Here is a 21,932-nt window from a genome sequence, read left to right as displayed (position 1 = left end):
AATAATTTTATTTGCCTCTCTTCTTAGGAATTAAGTGCCAAAGAACTTATAATGGACTATGTTTTGCCTCTTTATAAAATATTTCAGAAATTGATACGAAATTTACGATGTGCTTTTCTGAATAATTAAGAATGATTCACGTACAGCACACAAGCAAGTGGCTATTGCCCCCAAATAATCTCCATAAATAATGCTTCCTTGAAAACTTTAATGGCAAATAAGGAAGCAATGGAATAAAAGCCCATGGCAGTAAATGTGTATATAAATAATCTGCTGGCAGAAATGGAACTTTGTACTTTGAAATCATAAAACGATGTCACAGTCAACGTTAGAGATCAGATGGGGTGTTATAGTACTGAGAACATCTGATTTATTTCGTTATTTGAATTCTAAAGCAATCTATAGGCTTCAGAGACATTGCATGTTTTATTTTGGTACAGTTTATTCTATAAGGTTTAATTACACGTGATCAATGCAATTGTTTAGATGGCGCATGTGTCCAGCTGCATATTTTTGGGATTATAAGAACAGACAGGGGAAATATAAATAAATATCCACATAGTCACACCTTAAGGATAGGATAAGACTTAGATGCTGGTCACATGAACTATTATATCTTTGCTTATTTGGAAGAAGTCTTATGAGAGTTGTATTGTTAGTATAAATAAACAGAAAAACATTCCAACTATGTGCAAAGTGCTTTCCATATGCCTTTATGATTTCTACCTGCAGGAAGATTTGTGGGCTGGCAGCTAGTGATGGGCGAATAAATTGGCCAGACACTAATTTGTGGCAAATTTCCACGTTTTGCTACAAGCGAATTAAGACAATTTGCTGGCAAAAAATCTGCACTTCAAAATTATTCTGATACCCATTGACTTTAATGTATTTGGACCAAGTAGTTGCGTGTATTATTGTTGTTCACATCAAAATTGATGCACGTCAAAATTATTTTGATGCCCATTGACTTCAATGCGTTTCCCCCAGTTTCGCCCATCACTACTGACAGTTAGGGGCCGATTCGAAGGTAAAAAACGTTGAATTTCAAAGTTTTTTTTGGGCTACTTCGACCATCGAATGGGCTACTTCGAACTTCGACTACGACTTTGAATTGAAGGATTCGAACTAAACATCGTTCGACTATTCGATCATTCGATAGTCGAAGTACTGCATCTTTAAAAAAAACTTCGACCCCCTAGTTCGCCATCTAAAAGCTACCGAAGTCAATGTTAGCCTATGGGGCAGGTCCCCATAGGCTTGGCTAACTTTTTTTGATGGAAGGATATTCCTTCGATCGTTGGATTTAAATCCTTCGAATCGTTCGATTCAAAGGATTTAATCGTTTGATCGAAGGAGTAATCCTTCGATCGTACGATCGCACTATTTGCGTTAAATCCTTCGACTTCGATATTCGAAGTCGAAGGATTTCAATTCCCAGTCGAATATCGAGGGTTAATTAACCCTCAATATTCGACCCTTAGTGAATCAGCCCCTTAATCTGAGCATGCTCATGCCCTGCACCTTCTTGTGGATATTTCAGTTTATTAAGTTTAATAACACAGGTTAAATGTTATTGTTTAAACACCAGATAAATGTTATTACATAGTAACATATAAAGTTAGGTTGAAAAAAGACACACATTCATCAAGTTCAACCTTTTAACTCTATTTTAACCTGCCTAACTGCCAGTTGATCCAGAGGTGTGATGATAGTTTCCCTGGTGGTCTAGTGGCTTACCCGTTGGCATGCGGGGGGGGGGGGCGCCCGCCATGCCTTTGACGGGACTCCCACCACATGCGTCTGATTCCTTCCAGTGCCGGTTCTGCTATGGTGCGTGCGGGTTTATGCATCACGCAACAGTGCCTGTCTGACTATTCTACGCTCTCCAATCCTGGTTCCAGCCTGTCTGACTATTCTACCTCTGCTTGTGCTGGCCCGGCCTGCCTGTTCCATGATGTGTTGTCTGGCCTGCCTTCCTAGTGGTGTCCTTCCATCCAGTATCCTAGGCCCCTTTGCTTGTCCAGAACCTGTAGCTTTGCTCCTCTCTTAAGAAGACCTGGTGGCATCCAATTAGCTGAGGGCTCCTCCCGAGGTGAAAGGCGGCTATTAAAGGCAGAAGCAAGAGCCGAGACCAGGGAGCCTAGCACTGGTTCTGGATTTGAAATTTGATTGTGATCCCTTAACAAGCCTTCAAATGATTTGCCCCTCACAGATGTCAAACTTACTAGCCTATAATTGCCAGGCTGAGATCGTAATCCCTTATTAAATATTGGAATGACATCAGCCTCCAATCCATAGGTACTATATCACATGAAAACCCTGTGCAGATGCAACTAGCGCTCACTACTCACTGCTCAGCGCTAAATGCTTCATTAATTACTGTCAACGCTATTTTGGCACTGAACATGGAGTAGTGGGAAAAACTGCACTTTGCACCCTGCTTCACGTTGCAAATAAGCCCTCGTGTTTTTCAGGTTATAACTTTAAAACATTGGTGATCTGCACCTTCTTATTCAGAAAGTCTTACACAAGAAACACTGAGGCCTTTTGTGGTTCACATGCACGAATGTTTGCATGTCTTTGATGCAGGAGAATTGAGTTTCATTTGTTAATAAAATAAAGCATAAGGTGACACTTAATCTTGTTCCTGCTATGCCAATGCCTTTGAAAACGGAACAAATTATGACTGGTATGAACTCCAACAAAGGACCAGTAAATGAGTTGAACCAGGAGGAGTTTGGGCACCACTGGAGCAAAACAGCTGACTAGTAAGAAAAGCTGTACACTGTGCATACAAATGTAATCTTAGAGGCTTGCAATTTATGGGTGTTATTTATGGGTGATTGCCAGACACATAAAAATAGATGTACTCTTTGAATGGTTAGAATTAGTGACTTTATTTGGCATATATATACATGTGTAAATGTTAAGTATAAAGTACATGGGTGACCCAATTACAACCAATTTAATACAAGTATGGCATCTATTATACAGAATGCTCAGAACCTGGGGATTTCCAGAAAAGTGGTCTTTCCAGGGTCGGGTTTGGGGGCCCAGGACCCATTTGCTGCAACCTACCAAAAAGGTAGGTCGTGGGCAGGAAGATTCAGTCTTGGCTGGAGGGGCCCACAAGAGCCGGGGGTCCACTGGGTTTTTTTCTCGGTGCCCCACTGGCCCAGTCCGACCTTGGGTCTTTCCATAATTACGATTTTCATACCGTCAATGTACTAAATAATCATTTAAACATTAAATAAACCCAATAGGATTGTTTTGCCTCCAATTAGGATTAAAGGGCTTGTTCGCCTTAAAGTAAACTTTCCGTATGTTATAGAGTGGCCAATTCTAAAAAGTTTTCAATTTTCTTTCATTATTTAGTTTTTTATAGTTTAATTATTTGCTTTCTTCTTCTGACTTCAAATGGGGCTCACTGACCCTATCTAAAAACTCTCTTAGGCAACATATGTATCGTTATTGGTACTTTTTTATTACTCGTCTTTCTATTCAGGCCTCTCCTATTCATATTCCAGTCTCTTATTCAAATCAAATCAAATTCAAATATGGTAGCTAGGATAACTTGGACCCTAGTAATGAGGCAGCTGAAATTGCAAACTGGAAGCTGCTGAATAAAAACATCAATACTGTAACTCAAAAACTACAAATAATAAAAAATTAAAACAAATCCCAGATTGTCTCAGAATATCCCTCTCTACGTCATACTAAAAGTTAACTCAAAGAGGAACAACCCCTTATCTTAGTTGGGATCAAGTACAAGGTACTGGTTAATTATTACAGAGAAAATCATTAAAATGATTTATTTGATTAAAATGGGAATAGCAAGAGACAGACAGGCACTGTTTTCATGGGGGATTATTTTTACAAATAACCTTAAAGTCAATCAATACAAAAATTAAATTTTTTCCAGTATACAAATTTATTGATTGGCTTGCAACCCATTTCATGAATTTTTTTATCCTTTGTTTCGAGATAATCCCTGAGAAAAAAAAAAGGTAAAATGGGTCATGATCATGTTTTCCTCTAAAGATAAAGAGGAAGTACTTGTTGTAAGAATGTTCATCTTTATCAAGCCGGTTCTAATACAAATAGTAACACAAATCAAACAAGGAAGAACAATTAAAAGGATTAGGTGTAAATAGTAAACAGAAGAAAATGGGAGTGGAAAATGAAAGTTAAATATAGACCTATAATATAAAGAAGTTAGAGTGATAGAGCAGTTGAGGGATCACCTTCTCAGGGACAGTTCAGCTATGGAATATAACCAGCTCCAAGACTATGTTCTAGAGTTCAGCCTAGATAATTGTCCTCGGGGGAACCAGGGCTACAACCGGGTCCTACTGCAGCTGTTTGGCTTCACAGGGCACGGCAAGTCTGCCCTCATCAACTCACTTCTATATGTTCTGCAAGCTGGGAAATATAAAATACATGCTAAATCAGGGATGACCCCAAGTGGGGGTGCTGTAACTATGGAGAGAAGAGCCTATGAAATCACACCCACCATCACAGTTGTGGATAACAGAGGACTTGTGAGAATGACTGACTATGAGATGAGAATGATTTACGCACAGTTGGGTAAGTGAGTGAGATGTAAGAATACATTTTAATAACCAACGTCAGCAGAGAACCAAAAGATGGTTAATTTGTAATTCTTTTTCTGTATAATGAGGCAAATATGTGGTTGAGTTGAGGGAAAGCTCATTCCAGTGGTTTTGATCTACTACAGAACTTTATGTAGTGACTTGACTGCCCTACAGTATGTCGTTCTCAATAAAAGACTCAATAAAAATATGTTTAGATGTGCATTCTCCTTAGCTTCCTATAGGGGCTACAAATAAGTGAATTAGTAAGCAACATCATGATTATTCCCAGGGGACCAAATGTCTTACACATATGGATTAAGACTAACTTTGGGGTCTGGGTGATGGAATGGCCATGACAATACAATATGAGACTCTCACAAGTTCCCAAGCAACTGTATATGTGACTGGTCTGGGTACAGTACAAGAAGCCATGTTCTAGCACTTAGGGTAATTATACATGTGTATTAAATTATAATGCTAAGAATAATACGATGTTTAGGATCATATGCCTGGAATCAACTGAATTCAATATAAGCAGGCTGAATCAAGTTTGATTTGGTTACAAAATAAGAATATAGGGTGTCACTGCTGTTCCAGCCATGCCATTGAAAATATAGGATTTAAACACATATCTTACCATACACAGGTCCTGAATCCCCTTTGCTAAATGAAAGGGTACTCCACCTAGCCCACTAAGAACAATGACCACACACACAGTTGCAGTAAAACAGAGAAAACTTTATATGACTGGCAAAGTGCAGAGTAAAATACAATTACTCATGAATTACACTCCTGCCCTGGGGAACCCTTGTGGTAAGTTCCAACCCTGGCTCACCACACTTCATTCCAGATGGACAAATAGCATAACAGTCCCTTTTCTCCAAGAGCTTTTAACTTTCCCCAGGTAGCTCTACTGCCCAAATACTTCTGTTGGACAGAGGTTGTTACTCCCATGTGGCAGACAAATGGACAACACCAGTCCTCACACAAAAGACATACTCTGGAGCCTTTCTATACTCTTCCCTCAGGCAGACTCACCAAGGCTCACACAGAGCTGGTACAGGCATCCTCAGCATCTCCACATACTCAAGCCAGGTTCCCAAGCTATCTAAGCTGAGCATACAAAGTTTGATTTAATCATCAGGGAACAGCGCCCAGCACCATCCACAGTGTGAGCACAACAAAGCCCCCTTTACTGGCAGCTCCATTCACTGGCAGCTCCTGTCACATTCTTTCTGCTGCCTTCAAGCTCTAGACACTCCATGTCAAGCTCCTAAGACGTGGGGCCCCATACTCCAGTCCCTTCAAGGGCCTCACCATCCCTTGGGCTTACACATTTGCTCAATTCACTTAAATAGAAAAATAGAGACTAAGCACACAGCAGCTCAGTTTTATGAATAAATGGCTCAATAGCTCAACAGTGACCCCTTCAAATCTGGAAATACCAGGGCTCACTGCACAGGGACAAAGAGTAGGCCCAACACTTAGCTGGCCCCAGCAGGGGATTTCCAAGCACGTGGGAACGTAACCCATTGGGTTAACCATATATATATTAACAGTATACAGACCTATCATTTATACAGACTTATAACACTTTTGATGGCATTGTTGCATTTCAGATCAGTTAAGTGCAGTCAAAATAAGGCCTCGTCCCCTTTACTCCCTCATGTTTCCCCAGAACTGCACACACTGATAAAGAAACAAAATACATGAACTTGCTCAGTATATATGTATACATCCCACAGTGTTTTCTTTTTTGTACAATTTAAAGAGAATTTAAAGAGTATGTAGTTGTATATTGAATGATGGGTGGTCTGAAAAAAAGGTTGCACGTCAAAGCCAAGGGCAACTGGACCCAAAAACTTGGAAAATCTCGTTGTTAAAATTAAAAAGTTACAGATATGTGAGGCAACGTGCATCTATTGCTCCCAAGAGTATTCATTAGGATTAATTTCTACTTCCAGGTAACTTTGTACCCCTGAATAAGAAGGTGGAATGGAGAGGCAATTATGAAGAGTTTATGTCCCAGCTAGAGGATTCCGAGCTGGACCCAAATTACACAGACTTTATAGTTCCCGTGTTTATCTATAAGTAAGACATTTCAGTTATTTGCTCCTTCTGTTTATCTTGCACTTGAGGCTCTATATGAGGCATGCCCATCTAGTGTCAATGGATGTGTTTACTGATGAATTGGCTCTATGCCTCTGTTATACTTCATCTCTCTCAAGTCTATTACCTGAGTTTCACTTGAAATGATGGAAAGACTATTTCTAAGGTCCTTGAATCACAAATAAGTATTTCATACTTGTGGAGTTGAGAGCAGTTTTTGCTGTGTTAGGTCTTTTTTGTGCCAACGATGGTGGGGGGGTGTAATGGTGGGCCACCCATGCCACTGACTATTGCTTAACACCAGTCATTGCCCTTTGAGTTTTCAAAAGCTCTTCCAAGTCCCTCACACCCTTCTTTAGAGTTATTATCTTTGAGCTGATGGAGCTTCCAATGGTTGGAGCTTCCAAGACTTACTGTACTAATTTATCCATTATCCTCGGGAGAGCTATGTTAAACTCATCCAGGAATGGTGGTTGTAGCTGTTTTTGAGGGACTGTGGCCTAGTGAATATATACCCTCTGATGCCAGTTTCCTTATTTTTCTATGTTATTTGCAGAGTGCTGTACACATTGCCAGAGCAGGAGAAGTCACAGATGAAGGCGTTTTTTAAAAACTGCAGAGACCTGACAGGTAAATCAATTACATATAATAAAATAGTGAATATTTAATGACTTTTCTTTATGTTAAATCTAGCTATATATAATTCAGCTAAGGCGTTGGTTTGAAACATGTTGCTCGCGAGCCATTGGCTGGGCATCAATGACCTAGAGTGTCCCACATTTAGCGATGCCTCAGATAGGCCATTATACTGAAGTCCTTGATGTTATTGTTCCTCCAGGTTGTAAAATGTAAGTATGAATAATATTAATACAACAATAATAAATATATGGTGGCAGTGAGAGTTTTGGGGTGTGATGGTGCTTGAATTTCTAACCTGGGTGAAAGTTGAAGAAGTTTAGAAGAGTATTGAGTGGCAGGAGCAATTAGCCCTTTACAGCTGTACCCAGTGTCATATGCACAGAGAGTCCACACAAAATATTATCCTTTTAGATAAAAACATTGTGTTATGTATAATTCATTATAAATTGAGTCATAAAAAAATTGTTATATGATGGGGATATTGCTTACTCTACATGCATATTTTTTCCTGTCATTTAGGTGTTTTTCCAATCGTTGTCCTCACCTACAAAACAAGTGGGAATTATTTTGAGGTTGAAAAGATGTTTAAATGTTTGGGTGCAGAGGTGGTAGTGGCAGTGGAGAACTACTCTGAAGAGGATCAGACACAGACACAAGGGAGAAATACAGATTTCCTTAGCCTCCTTAAATATGCTTTGGATGATGTCAGATTCCGAATGGTGCACCCAAGGAACCCGAAGGAAGAACGTATACAGAGAAAGAAATTCCTGCACATATATAGTCATAATACTTACATGGAAGAGAAATCAAAGAAAGAAAGATTTATGGCTAGGAAAAGAATGGAGGATAGGAAAAGATTTTTTGCTAGGAAAAGAGAGGAGGCTATAAGAAAAAGGGAAGCTAGGAGGAGAGAAGAGGAGTCTAGGGAAAGAGAGGAGGCTAGGAGGAGAACAGAAGAGGCTAAGAGGAGAGCAGAGGAGGCTAGAGCAATAGAGGAGGCCAGGAGAAGAGCAGAGGAGGCTAGAGCAATAGAGGAGGCCAGGAGGAGAGCAGAGGAGGCTATGAGAAGAGAGGAGGAATCAAGGAGAGCAGAGGAGGCCAGAGAAGGAGAGGAGGCTAGGAGAAGAGAGCAGGCTAGGAGAAGAGAGGCGGCATCAAGGAGAGCAGAGGAGGTCAGAGAAAGAGAGAGGGTTAGGATGAGAGCTGAGGAGCATAGAAGGAAGACTGAGGGAAGCTGCTTTATTCAGTGACAATTTGGAATTTTAAAATCTTTAGAAGGTAAAGTTCAACTTTTTATTGTTATTCTTACTTTTTTGGTGATATTTGCATACAAGCCCTCTTCTGTTCATATTTCTCTCTGAATTCCAGACTACTAAAACTGAGGCCCAATTCAGTTTATGTACAGTATCTACTAAAAGGTGATGTAGATATAGTAACTAAATTGTTCCTTAAAATTCTTGAATCAATATAAAACATTTGGCTTAGGTATTCAGTCTTAAAAAGTTTCCTAGTAATTATAGTTACTGTTTTCTGATATTTACTGGTTTGCACTTATAAACATATGGACCTGTTGAAATTTAGATATTGTGATTGCCCTGATTTGACGCCACATTTACAACAGATTGCAAAAATAACTCAAATACCTTTTTTGTGATGGGCACCTTCCAATATATGTATGCCAGTGAGGTCAGATTTATCCATCATTTATCCAAATCACATTATTGGTGTTTAGAAACATCAAATATATACTTGATGTGTAAGTATTTGTATTCAAATGAAACAGGTGATCTCATAATGGCATTTATTGTGTTTTGATAATACATTATAGTATTATATGGAATAGTATACCATTTTAAAAAACTTTACGTCTTTAACGTACTTTTATGAGAAGACAAGTTCCTATTTGCCATAATAGTTAATTTGCACATGATTATATGAATGAAGTACAGGCATAAAGTGAACACAACTGTAGGGAAGGTAAGGGAAACAACCAGGTTCTAAAATAAGTGAATAAATATCCAATTAACGACCAATCATAGAATAAATGTTTAAGTAGAATGTTGAGTAATCAATCAAAGAACTAAAAGTGATGTTGATTAGAAAGTTCTTTGGTATAAAACCTAATGTTAGTGCTGTCACACGTTTATGCTGATGATATTGAATGTGGATGTATTCCATGCTCGATGTTTTAATACCAATAAAGCTTCTTTCTCTGTGTCTTCATCTCACAAGGGTCTCAAACTGTACCTGGGAAATTTCTCTGGTGTGATTATAAACAAGGGTAACGCTTTATTGAAGATATCAATGTACTTGAAAAGTTCAACCACATATATATATATATTGTGGCAAACTAGCAGCTTGCACACGTAACTTTTGGGGGGATTGGTCAAAGGTGGGCAGGCAGCACAGGACAAAGGAGCAGAAAGACGGGACACAGGCTTCTTCAAGGAAAACATGGGTTTATTTTCCCACTTTTAAACAAACAAAATTATGCACAGAAACAGGGGTGACCATTGTTATCATATAAACAAACCATAAAATAAAAACCTTGCCCACTGGGCACTAACTTTACACTTTGAAGCAGTCCCTGACTAGACTGGGCACCTTGTGGACGACCAGCACAACAAACAATATAGTTTGACTCACCCCTGAACTCACGGGACTCTTTCCCTCACTCTTGTAGCCAGACTCACCTTCTGCTTCAGGCAGTCACAGGCAGCACTGCAAGCTCCTCTGGAAGTTCTTTATTTGGCACAAATATTGTCCATTCTCACACATGTAAAAAATAAAACCAATAAAACAGAGAAGGACTTGTACTACATCCATGGTTGTGTACATCATAAGATGCCCATGTGGTTTACCACATTGTGGCAAGTCCATAAGACAGGTAAAAGAACACATCACTATGCATAGATCCAGTATATGGGCAGCAGTGGATCCGGGAAGAACCTCTAGAGTTCAGGATAAAAACAGGATATAGCCCAACGAACTGTAGCGGAACTTTGGGCTGAGGCAAAACATGACCCAGCAACATTAAGGTGCACGGCCATTGAGCATGTACCTAAACATATGCAAGGTGGTGATTATGATAAAATGTTGTTACAGAGAGGCATATTGGATCCATGAATTTGGTTTTGTGGCCCCTTAGGGGCTAAATAAACAATTGGTTTTGCATTGCTTCCTGGGTTAGGAAACTGTTAAGCAATACAGAATCAAGGTCTATATGTTCTGTCTAAAGAGAAGTATGGAATGCATGCCAAATCAGGGGTGACATCCAGTGGGGGGGGGGGTGCTGTAACTATGCAGTGAAGAGCCTTCTCACACCCACCATGACAGTTGAGGATAACAGATGGTTTGGAAGGAAGGATGATCTTGGCCCAGTGCCCCTCGGTGCTGATGTCGCAGTGCCACCCTCCAAGTCCCCTGCCTGGTTCACCCGTGGAGCTGGCCCGCACTGCAAATGCGTATGCAATGTATTTGCCCGAAAAAGGTAGGTCGTGGGCAGAAAGATTTGGTCTGGGCCGAAGGGGCCCACAAGAGCTGAGGGTCCACTGTTTTTTTTCCCCGGTGCCAAGTCCGACCTTGGGTCTTTCAGTAGTTTAGATTTCCATACCTTAAGTGTTCTAAATAATCATTTAAACATTAAAGAAACCCAGTAGGATTATTTTGCCTCCAATTAGGATTAAAGGCTTTGTTCACCTTAAAGTAAACTTTTCGTTTGTTGTAGAATGGCCAATTCTAAAAGTTTTCAGTTGTCTTTCATTATTTATTTTTTATAGTTTAATTATTTGCCTTCTTCTTCTGACTCTTTCCAGCTTTCAAATGGGGCTCACTGACCCCATCTAAAAACTCTGTTAAGCTACAAATTTATCGTTATTGGTACTTTTTTTATTACTCGTCTTTCTATTCAGGCCTCTCCTATTCATATTCCAGTCTCTTATTCAAATCAGTGCATGGTTGCTAGGATCATTTGGACCCTAGTAACCAGGCAGCTGAAATTGCAAACTGGAAGCTGCTTGATAAAAATTACAAATAATAAAAAATTAAAACCAATTGCAGATTGTCTCAGAATATCCCTCTCTACGTCATACTAAAAGTTAACTCAAAGAGGAACAACCCCTTATCTTAGTGGGTATCAAGTACAAGGCACTGGTTAATTATTACAGAGAAAATCATTAAAAAAATGGTTGATTTGATTAAAATGGAGTTTATGGGAAATGGCCTACCCATAATATGGATAACGGGTTGCCGGTAACAGATCCTATGCCTGTACCTTCATTTCCCTTACTATATTGAATAACTTTCATGGGGGATTATTTTTACAAATTACCTACAAATAATAAAAAATAATAATACAAAATTTTTTTTTTTTTTCCAGTATACAAATTCATTGATTGGCTTGCAACTCATTTCATGAATTTTGTATCCTTTGTTTAGAGATAATCCCTGAGTAAAGAAAAGGTAAAATGGGTCATGATCATGTTTAAAGAGGAAGTACTTGTTGTAAGAATGTTCACCTTAATCAAACCGGTTCTAATACAAATAGTAATACAATATACACAAGAAGGAACAATTAAAAGGATTAAGTGTAAACAGTAAACAAAAGAAAATGCGAGTGGAAAATGAAAGTTAAATATAGACCTATAATATAAAGGAGTTAGAGTGATAGAGCAGTTGAGGGATCACCTTCTCAGGGACAGTTCAGCTATGGAATATAACCAGCTCCAAGACTATGTTCTAGAGTTCAGCCTAGATAATTGTCCCCAGGGGAACCAGGGCTACAACCGGGTCCTACTGCAGCTGTTTGGCTTCACAGGGCACGGCAAGTCTGCCCTCATCAACTCACTTCTATATGTTCTGCATGCAGGGAAATATAAAATACATGCTGAATCAGGGATGACTCCAAGTGGGGGTGCTGTAACTATGGAGAGAAGAGCCTATGAACTCACACCCACCATCACAGTTGTGGATAACAGAGGACTTGTGAGAATGACTGACTATGAGATGAGAATGATTTATGCACAGTTGGGTAAGTGAGTAAGATGTAAAAATAAATCTTAATAACCAACGTCAGCAGAGAACCAAAAGCTGGTTCATTTGTAATTCTTTTTCTGTATAAGAAGGCAAAGATATGGTTGAGTTGAGGAGAAGCTCAACTTGAGCTTGAGGGACTTGACTGCCCTACAGTATATAGTTCTCAATAAAAGACTCAATAAAAATGTGTTTAGATATGCATTCTCCTTAGCTTCCTTTAGGGGCTACAAGTAAGTGAAAAAGTAAGCAACATCAGGATTATTCCCAGGGGACTAAATGTCTTACACATATGGATTAAAGCTGGCCATAGACGCAAAGATTTTACCTCAATATCGGACCACGATCGTACGTCCTCATCTCCTGACCTGCCATTAACCATTCAGTCCAAATAAAGTAGTAAAAGAACAGATCAGCCGATGTTCTGCCCCTGACAGCAATCGTACAAAAGTTTATGTCCGACCAAAGCTAGTGACAGTCTCCCACTGAAAATCATCCGATCGGTAATACATGCAGAGATATGATTGGCAGCCGACAAAAACATTTCTAACCTGTCCGATTGACTGATCAACCGATCGGCATGGCAAGATATATTTTGGGACACTCCACACACGATCCGAAAATCGTACAAATCGAGGATTCGTATGATCGAATCTGTGCGTCTATGACCAGCTTAAAACTGACTTTTGGGGGCTGGGTTATGGAATGGTCATGACAATACAATATGAGACTCTCACAAGTTCCCAAGCTACGTGTGACTGGTTTGGGTGCAGCACAAGTAGCCATGTTCTAGCACTTAGGGTAATTAAACATGTGTATTAACTAATACATGTATAATATGTATTAAATTATAACACTAAGAATAATCTGATGATTAGGATCATGTGCATGGAATCAACGGAATTCCAGAAAAGCAGAGGTTAGGCAGGCTGAACCCATTGAAAATGTAACCCTCTTTTAACCCCCCGTGTGCTATAGGATGCACATCATCAATATCTTTCCATACACAGGTCCTGAATCCCCTTTGCTAAATGAAAGGGTACTGGGATTTTTTCTTAATGACAGTGCCTCCACCTAGCCCACTAAGAACAATGTATGCACACACAGTTGCAGTTAAACAGAGAAAACTTTATATGACTGGCAAAGTGCAGAGTAAAATACAATTACTCATGAATTACACCCCTGCCCTGGGGAACCCTTGTGGTAAGTCTCAACCAGGCCCGGACTGGCAATCTGTGGGTTCTGGCAAATGCCAGAGGGGCTGCTATAACATGCCATAGAAAGTCAGTATTTAGTGGGCTGGTGGGGGCTGTTTGGGCCTCTGTGGGGGCTGATTGGGCTTCTGTATACCTGAAATGCCAGGGCCTATTTTAATTCTCAGTCCAGCCCTGGTCTCAACCCTGGCAGAGTACCACACTTCATTCCAGGTGGACAAAGAGCATGACAGTCCCTTTTCTCCAAGAGCTTTTAACTTTCCCCAAGGTGGCTCTACTGGCCCAAATAACTCTCCTGTTGGACAGAGGTAGTTACTTCCATGTGGCAGACAAACGGACACCAGTCCTCACACAGAGGACATACGCTGGAGCCTTTCAATACTTTTTCCTCAGGCAGACTCATCGGGGCTCAAACAGAGCTGGATTAGGCATCCTTAGTGTCTCCACATCCTCATGCCAGTTCCCATGTTATTCAAACTGAACACAAAAAGCTGGCTTCAAACATCAGGGCACAGCTCCCAGCTCCATCCTCAATTTGACCACAACAAAGCCCCCTTTACTGGCAGCTACTGTCAAATTAACTCTGCTGCCTCCTCCAAGCTCTAGACACTCCATGTCAAGCTCCTACGGCTTGGGGCCCCATACTCCAGTCCCTTCAAGTACCTCACCATCCCTTGGGCTTACACCTTTGCTCAATTCACACAAACAGAAATATAGAGAATAAGCACACAGCAGCTCAGCTTTATGAATATATATATATATATATATATATATATATATATATATATATATATATATATATATAGATATAATCCAAAAATACAAACCGCACTCCAAGGTCTTGAAATGGTGAAAAAAGTGAAAAGTTTATTTCAACGTTTCGGCCCATCTACTCGGGCCGTCTTCAGGAAGTCTTCCTGAAGACGGCCCGAGTAGGTGGGCCGAAACGTTGAAATAAACTTTTCACTTTTTCACCATTTCAAGACCTTGGAGTGCGGTTTGTATTTTTGGATTGTTATGCTATGTTATAACCAGCACCCAGGCGGCTGCCTATATTGAGAGTGCACCACTATAGACTGTTTATATATATATATATATATATATATATATATATATATATATATATATATATATATATATATATATGTGTACTTACAGTATACAGACCTAGCATTTACAGACCAGTGCAGTCAAACTAAGGCCTTGTCCCCTTTTCGCCCTCTTGTTTCCCCAGAACTGCACACGCCAATAAAGAAAAAAAATACGTGTACTTGCTCAGTATATATGAATACATCCCAAAAAAATTATTTTTGTACAATTTAAATACAATTTAAAGAATATGTAGTTGTATAATGAATGATGGGTGGTCTGAAAAAAAATGTTGCACGTCAAAGGGCAACTGGACCCAAAAACTTGGAAAATCTCGGTGTTAAAATTAAAAAGTTACAGATATTTGAAGCAACGCCAACGTGCATCTATTGTTCCTAAGAATATTTATAAGGATTAATTTCTACTTCCAGGTAACTTTGTACCCCTGAATAAGAAGGTGGAATGGAGAGGCAATTATGAAGAGTTTATGTCCCAGCTAGAGGATTCCGAGTTGGACCCAAATTACACAGACTTTATAGTTCCCGTGTTTATATATAAGTAAGAAATTTCAGTTATTTGCTCCTTCTGTTTATCTTGCACTTGAGGCTCTATATGAGGCATGCCCATCTAGTGTCAATGGATGTTTTTACTGATGAATTGGCTCTATGCCTCTGTTATACTTCATCTCTGTCAAGTCTTTTACCTGAGTTTCACTTGAAATGATGGAGAGAGTATTTGTAAGGTCCTTGAATCACAAATAAGTATTTCATACTTGTGGAGTTGAGAGCAGTTTTTGCTGTGTTAGGTCTTTTTTGTGCCAACGATGGTGGGGGGTGTAATGGTGGGCCACCCATGCCACTGACAATTGCTTAACACCAGTCATTGCCCTTTGAGTTTTCAAAAGCTCTTCCAAGTCCCTCACACCCTTCTTTAGAGTTATTATCTTTGAGCTGATGGAGCTTCCAATGGTTGGAGCTTCCAAGACTTACTGTACTAATTTATCCATTATCCTCGGGAGAGCTATGTTAAACTCATCCAGGAATGGTGGTTGTAGCTGTTTTTGAGGGACTGTGGCCTAGTGAATATATACCCTCTGATGCCAGTTTCCTTATTTTTCTATGTTATTTGCAGAGTGCTGAACACATTGTCGGAGCAGGAGAAGTCACAGATGAAGGTGTTTTTTAAAAACTGCAGAGACCTGACAGGTAAATCAATTACATATAATAAAATAGTGAATATTTAATGACTTTTCTTTATGTTAAATCTAGCTATATATAATTCAGCTAAGGCGTTGGTTTGAAACATGTTGCTCGCGAGCCATTGGCTGGGCATCAATGACCTAGAGTGTCCCACATTTAGCGATGCCTCAGATAGGCCATTATACTGAAGTCCATGATGTTATTGTTCCTCCACGTTGTACAAATGTAGTAGGTGTGTTACATAATTTCATAGTTAAATCGGGTTGAAAAAAGATATAAAAGTATCCATCAAGTTCAACCCCTACAAATGAAAACCCAGCATCCATACACACACCCCTACATACTTTCACATAAATTATATATACCCATATCAATAATAGCCTTTGATATTATGTCTGTCCAAGAAATCATCCAAGTCCCTCTTATAGTCATTAACTGAATCAGCATCACAACATCACCCGGCAGTGCATTCCCCAACCTCACTGTCCTGACTGTGAAGAACCCCCTACGTTGCTTCAAATGAAAGTTCTTTTCTTCTAGTCTGAAGGGGAGACCTCTGGTGCGTGATTCTCTTTATTTGAAAAAAGGTCCCCTGCCATTTTTCTATAATGTCCTCTAATGTAGTTGTAAAGTCTAATCATGTCCCCTCGCAAGCGCCTTTTTTCCAGAGAAAAGAACCCCAACCTTGACAGTCTACCCTTTTAATTTAATGAAAGGTTAAATGCATTAAATGAGATATGATGACTATAGATAACACAGTTTATTCAATTAATCCCTAGTCATGACGCATTTAAGGCACAAATCCAAGTGGCTTCATCTGTAGTTTAGTTGCACTTAGTCTCTGCACTCTCTCCAGCTCATTTATATCCCTCTTAAGGACTGGAGTCCAAAACTGCCCCTATACTACAGATGAGGCCTCACCAGGGACCTATAAAGAGGCAGAATTATGTTTTCATCCCTTGAGTTAATGCCCTTTTTATGCAAGACAGAACTTTATTTGCTTTAGTAGCCACAGAATGACACTGCCCAGAATTAGACAATGTGTTATCTACAAAGACCCCTAGATCCTTCTCATTTAAACTCCCAACACACTGCCATTTAGTGTATAACTTGCATTTATATTATTTTTGCCAAAGTGCATAACCTGCATTTATCAACATTGAACCTCATTTTCCAGTTTTCTGCCCTGTTTTCCAGTTTAGACAAATCACTTTGCAAAGTGGCAGCATCCTGCATGGAACCTATAGTTCTGCACAATTTAGTATCATCTGCAAAAATAGAAACAGTACTTTCAATGCCCACCTCCAGGTCATTAATAAACAAGTTGAAAAGCAAGGGACCTAGTACAGAGCCCTGCGGTACTCCACTAACAACACTGGTCCAATTAGAAAATGTTCCATTTACCACCACTCTTTGTAGTCTATCTTTTAGCCAGTTCTCTATCCAGGTACAAATACTATGTTCCAGGCCAACATTCCTTAATTTAACCAGTAACCTTCTGTGTGGCACTGTATCAAATGCTTTAGCAAAGTCTAAGTAAATCACATCCACTGCCATCCCAGAATCGAGGTCTCTACTTACCTTCTCATAAAAAGAAATTAAGTTAGTCCGGCAAGATCTTTTACGCATTAAACCATGGTGGCACAAACTCATAGTATTATGATTTGCAATGAAGTCTAGCATCTAATCCTTTATTAATCCTTCGAAAAGGGTTGGTTTTATAAATCCAATGGATTAAAGTTCCAATAATGAGTTAGACCCTTGGTGTTAGGTGGTTCTTCATCTACTAACTCCCAAAACTAGATGCATGTCTCTTAGATCATACTCCCTAACTTTTTGATTGTATTCCCAAAACTTCTCCTCTCAGAAGGATAAGGCTATTTCATCCATTCATCAGATAACCTTTCTGGACTGTAGGTGTGTAGAAACAGACAAGGTGTGGACATGAGACCCAGCAGAGGATGGAGCTCCCATGGTGTTAGATTTCAGCAGACAGAATAGAACCAGTGACTCTAAGGACTCTATTAAGATTACTAACCAGTAATGACTCATTTAAACCTTTATATCCAGTTAAATATGGCACTGAATCACCCACATTAAATCAAGACACATGGTGATAGTATAAAACTCATGACAGAAGGACTTTGGTCTGAACCCATTTTTCTGGCAGTCAAGAAAGTGATAACATTTTAACATTTGCGAAGATATATAAGAGATTTAAAATGTAAGTATGAATAATATTAATACAGCAATAATAAATATATGTATGGTGGCAGTGAGAGTTTTGGGGTGTGATGGTGCTTGAATTTCTAACCTGGGTGAAAGTTGAAGAAGGTATTGAGTGCCAGGAGCAATTAGCCCTTTACAGCTGTACCCAGTGTCATATGCACAGAGAGTCCACACAAAATATTATCCTTTTAGATAAAAGCATTGTGTAATGTATAATACATTATAAATTGAGTCACATAAAAAAATTGTTATATGATGGAGATATTGCTTACTCTACATGCATATTTTTTCCTGTCATTTAGGTGTTTTTCCAATCGTTGTCGTCACCTACAAAACAAGTGGGAATTATTTTGAGGTTGAAAATATGTTTAAATGTTTGGGTGCAGAGGTGGTAGTGGCAGTGGAGAACTACTCTGAAGAGGATCAGACACAGACACAAGGGAGAAATACAGATTTCCTTAGCCTCCTTAAATATGCTTTGGATGATGTCAGATTCCGAATGGTGCACCCAAGGAACCCGAAGGAAGAACGTATACAGAGAAAGAAATTCCTGCACATGTATAGTCATAATACTTACATGGAAGAGAAATCAAAGAAAGAAAGATTTATGGCTAGGAAAAGAATGGAGGATAGGAAAAGATTTTTTGCTAGGAAAAGAGAGGAGGCTATAAGAAAAAGGGAAGCTAGGAGGAGAGAAGAGGAGTCTAGGGAAAGAGAGGAGGCTAGGAGGAGAACAGAAGAGGCTAAGAGGAGAGCAGAGGAGGCTAGAGCAATAGAGGAGGCCAGGAGGAGAGCAGAGGAGGCTATGAGAAGAGAGGAGGAATCAAGGAGAGCAGAGGAGGCCAGAGAAAGAGAGGAGGCTAGGAGAAGAAAGCAGGCTAGGAGAAGAGAGGCGGCATCAAGGAGAGCAGAGGAGGCAAGAGAAATAGAGAGGGTTAGGATGAGAGCTGAGGAGCATAGAAGGAAGACTGAGGGAAGCTGCTTTATTCAGTGACAATTTGGAATTTTAAAATCTTTAGAAGGTGAAGTTCAACTTTTTATTCTTACTTTTTTGGGGATATTTGCATACAAGCCCTCTTCTGTTCATATTTTTCTCTGAATTCCAGACTACTAAAACTGAGGCCCAACTCAGTTTATGTACAGTATCTACTAAAAGGTGATGTAGATATAGTAACTAAATTGTTCCTTAAAATTCTTGAATCAATATAAAACATTTGGCTTAGGTATTCAGTCTTAAAAAGGTTTCCTAGTAATTATAGTTACTGTTTTCTGATATTTACTGGTTTGCACTTATAAACATATGGACCTGTTGAAATTTAGATATTGTGATTGCCCTGATTTGATGCCACATTTACAATAGATTGCAAAAATGACAAGTAGAATGTTGAGTAATCAATCAAAGAACTAAAAGTGATGTTGATTAGAAAGTTCTTTGGTATAAAACCTAATGTTAGTGCTGTCACAGGTTTATGCTGATGATATTGAATGTGGATGTATTCCATGCTCAATGTTTTAATTCCAATAAAGCTTCTTTCTCTGTGTCAGCATCTCACAAGGGTCTCAAACTGTACCTGGGAAATTTCTCTGGTGTGATTATAAACACATATATATATTGTGGCAAACTAGCAGCTTGCACATGTAACTTTTGGGGGATTGGTCAAAGGTGGGCAGGCAGCACAGGACAAAGGAGCAGAAAGAAGGGACACAGGCTTCTTCACGGAAAACACGGGTTTATTTTCCCACTTTTAAACAAACACAATTATGCACAGAAACAGGGGTGACCATTGTTACCATACAAACAAACCATAAAATAAAAAATAAAAACCTATCCCACTGGGCACTAACTTTACACTTTGAAGCAGTCCCTGACTAGACTGGGCCCCTTGTGGACGACCAGCACAACAAACAATATAGTTTGACTCACCCCTGAACTCACGGGATTCTTTCCTGTTAAGGAGATCAGCTTTCTGGCTTCTCTCACTCTTGTAGCCAGACTCACCAGCTCGACCAACTCACAGTCACCTTCTGCTTCAGGCAGTCACAGGCAGCACTACCAGCTCCTCTGGGACTTCTTTACACAGCCAGGTCTTCTCCCTGCTCTGCCCTTCTGAGAGACAAACTCCCCCATTCCAATTAACTTTAAATAGCCTTTCCCCAGGACAGCTTTCATGTGGAAGGTGAACTCCAATGTCCAGACTGTTAAACAAAGAATCCGTTTTCTGTTTAAAGACAACTCCCTTCCTGGAGCCTATCTCAGCACATGGGGAGAAATTAAAGGCTAGAGTGACCTTTTCCACCTTTTCTGAGTCACTCTACAGCAATATAAATATATATATATTTATATATATATATATATATATATATATATATATATATATATATATATATATATATATATATAATAAAACACAATAAACTGCAGCTCATCCCTTTTTTTGTGTTTTATATTATTAGTTACAGTTCGGCTGTGCAAAAATAGGTTTCTCTTGGGGTTCTATATTGGAGTGCTGGGGTTAAACTTTGTGTAATTTGTTTATCAAGCCTCACCCACGTGCACCCAATAAAAAAGGGATGAGCTGCAGTTTATTGTGTTTTATTTTATAGTATGGGGAGGTGGCTCTCTCCTTAATGCTTGTTCTCCCAACCCCCATTCAATGGTGTTTTTGGAAGAGATCATGCTAAATAAAGAGAAAAGCAGGTATGGTCTTTCTCCCCCCAAAAATAACACTTTTTTCACTTAGGTAGGACTACTAACTAACTAAAAGTGTCTTTTTTACTAGTTACAGTTCAGCTGTGCAAAAATAGGTTTCTCTTGGGGTTCTATATTGGAGTGCTGGGGTTAAACTTTGTGTAATTTATATATATATATAGGTGCACAGGTTGTGTAACAACCTTATACTTGGCACAAATATTGTCCATTCTCACACATGTAAAAAATAAAACCAATAAAACAGAGAAGGACTTGTACTACACCCATGGTTGTGTACATCATAAGATGCCCATGTGGTTTACCACATTGTGGCAAGTCCATAAGACAGGTAAAAGAACACATCAGTATGCACAGATCCAGTATATGGGCAGCAGTGGATCTGGGAAGAACCTCTAGAGTTCAGGATAAAAAACAGGATATAACCCAACAAACTGTAGCGGAACATTGGGCTGAGGCAAAACATGACCCAGCAACATTTAGGTTCACGGCCATTGAGCATGTACCTAAACATATGCAAGGTGGTGATTATGATAAAATGGTGTTACAGAGAGGCATATTGGATCCATGAATTTGGTTTTGTGGCCTCTAGGGGCCTGAATGAACAATTGGTTTTGAATTGCTTCCTGGGTTAGGAAACTGTTTAGCAATACAGAATTAAGGTCTATATGTTCTGTCTAAAGAGAAGTATGGAATGCATGTCAAATCAGGGGTGACATCCAGTGGGGGGGGGGTGCTGTAACTATGCAGTGAAGAGCCTTCTCACACCCACCATGACAGTTGTGGATAAGAGATGGTTTGGAAGGAAGGATGATCTTGAGATGGGTAAGTAAGTGTAGGGGTAATTGTATATGTTATGTCTTATACTGGCCATTATTTATTTTAATGGTGTGAGAATATTGGGATTAATGGGAGCCTTCACAGATTTCAGCATGACTGTTTACATAATTTAAAAAATATATATATTTCTTCATTTCACATAGGCTCTTAAATGTTCATATAGAATTTGGGTTCAAAATCAAAAAACAGGGGCAAAGTCGAATGTCTTTTATCTACGATGCTCCTTGTCCTCCCCCCATAGTGCCTGCTCTTATAATGTCAAGCTATCGGTCACCCTGGA

General features: G+C 39.4%; 2 protein-coding genes across 2 annotated transcripts; both read left to right on the top strand.

Annotated features, from left to right (window-relative positions):
• The first annotated feature begins 4,222 nt into the window (after nucleotides 1–4,222).
• On the top strand, nucleotides 4,223–8,593 carry LOC121398804 (stress response protein NST1-like). The gene is made up of 4 exons (XM_041578118.1): nucleotides 4,223–4,587; nucleotides 6,560–6,686; nucleotides 7,261–7,334; nucleotides 7,863–8,593. The coding sequence occupies exons 1-4, from the start codon at nucleotides 4,266–4,268 to the stop codon at nucleotides 8,591–8,593; spliced, it is 1,254 nt and encodes a 417-aa protein (XP_041434052.1). The 5' UTR covers nucleotides 4,223–4,265.
• Nucleotides 8,594–12,012: 3,419 nt separating this feature from the next.
• On the top strand, nucleotides 12,013–19,099 carry LOC121398803 (non-muscle caldesmon-like). Its single transcript, XM_041578117.1, has 4 exons — nucleotides 12,013–12,372; nucleotides 15,109–15,235; nucleotides 15,809–15,882; nucleotides 18,408–19,099. The coding sequence occupies exons 1-4, from the start codon at nucleotides 12,051–12,053 to the stop codon at nucleotides 19,097–19,099; spliced, it is 1,215 nt and encodes a 404-aa protein (XP_041434051.1). The 5' UTR covers nucleotides 12,013–12,050.
• Nucleotides 19,100–21,932: the final 2,833 nt, after the last annotated feature.

The sequence above is a fragment of the Xenopus laevis genome, chromosome 9_10S, assembly GCF_017654675.1.
Source record: "Xenopus laevis strain J_2021 chromosome 9_10S, Xenopus_laevis_v10.1, whole genome shotgun sequence".
Classification (NCBI taxonomy): Eukaryota; Metazoa; Chordata; class Amphibia; order Anura; family Pipidae; genus Xenopus; species Xenopus laevis.
This window is presented reverse-complemented; position numbering and strand designations above follow the sequence as displayed.

What these genes read in the sequence shown, in the direction of transcription:
- LOC121398803 (XM_041578117.1), top strand. Translation starts at nt 12,051, where the DNA reads ATGGAATATAACCAGCTCCAAGACTATGTTCTAGAGTTCAGCCTAGAT. An exon ending in AATGATTTATGCACAGTTGG is followed by an intron (nt 12,373 to 15,108) that starts GTAAGTGAGTAA and finishes TTCTACTTCCAG; the next exon opens with GTAACTTTGTACCCCTGAAT. An exon ending in GTTCCCGTGTTTATATATAA is followed by an intron (nt 15,236 to 15,808) that starts GTAAGAAATTTC and finishes TGTTATTTGCAG; the next exon opens with AGTGCTGAACACATTGTCGG.
- LOC121398804 (XM_041578118.1), top strand. Translation starts at nt 4,266, where the DNA reads ATGGAATATAACCAGCTCCAAGACTATGTTCTAGAGTTCAGCCTAGAT. An exon ending in AATGATTTACGCACAGTTGG is followed by an intron (nt 4,588 to 6,559) that starts GTAAGTGAGTGA and finishes TTCTACTTCCAG; the next exon opens with GTAACTTTGTACCCCTGAAT. An exon ending in AAACTGCAGAGACCTGACAG is followed by an intron (nt 7,335 to 7,862) that starts GTAAATCAATTA and finishes CCTGTCATTTAG; the next exon opens with GTGTTTTTCCAATCGTTGTC.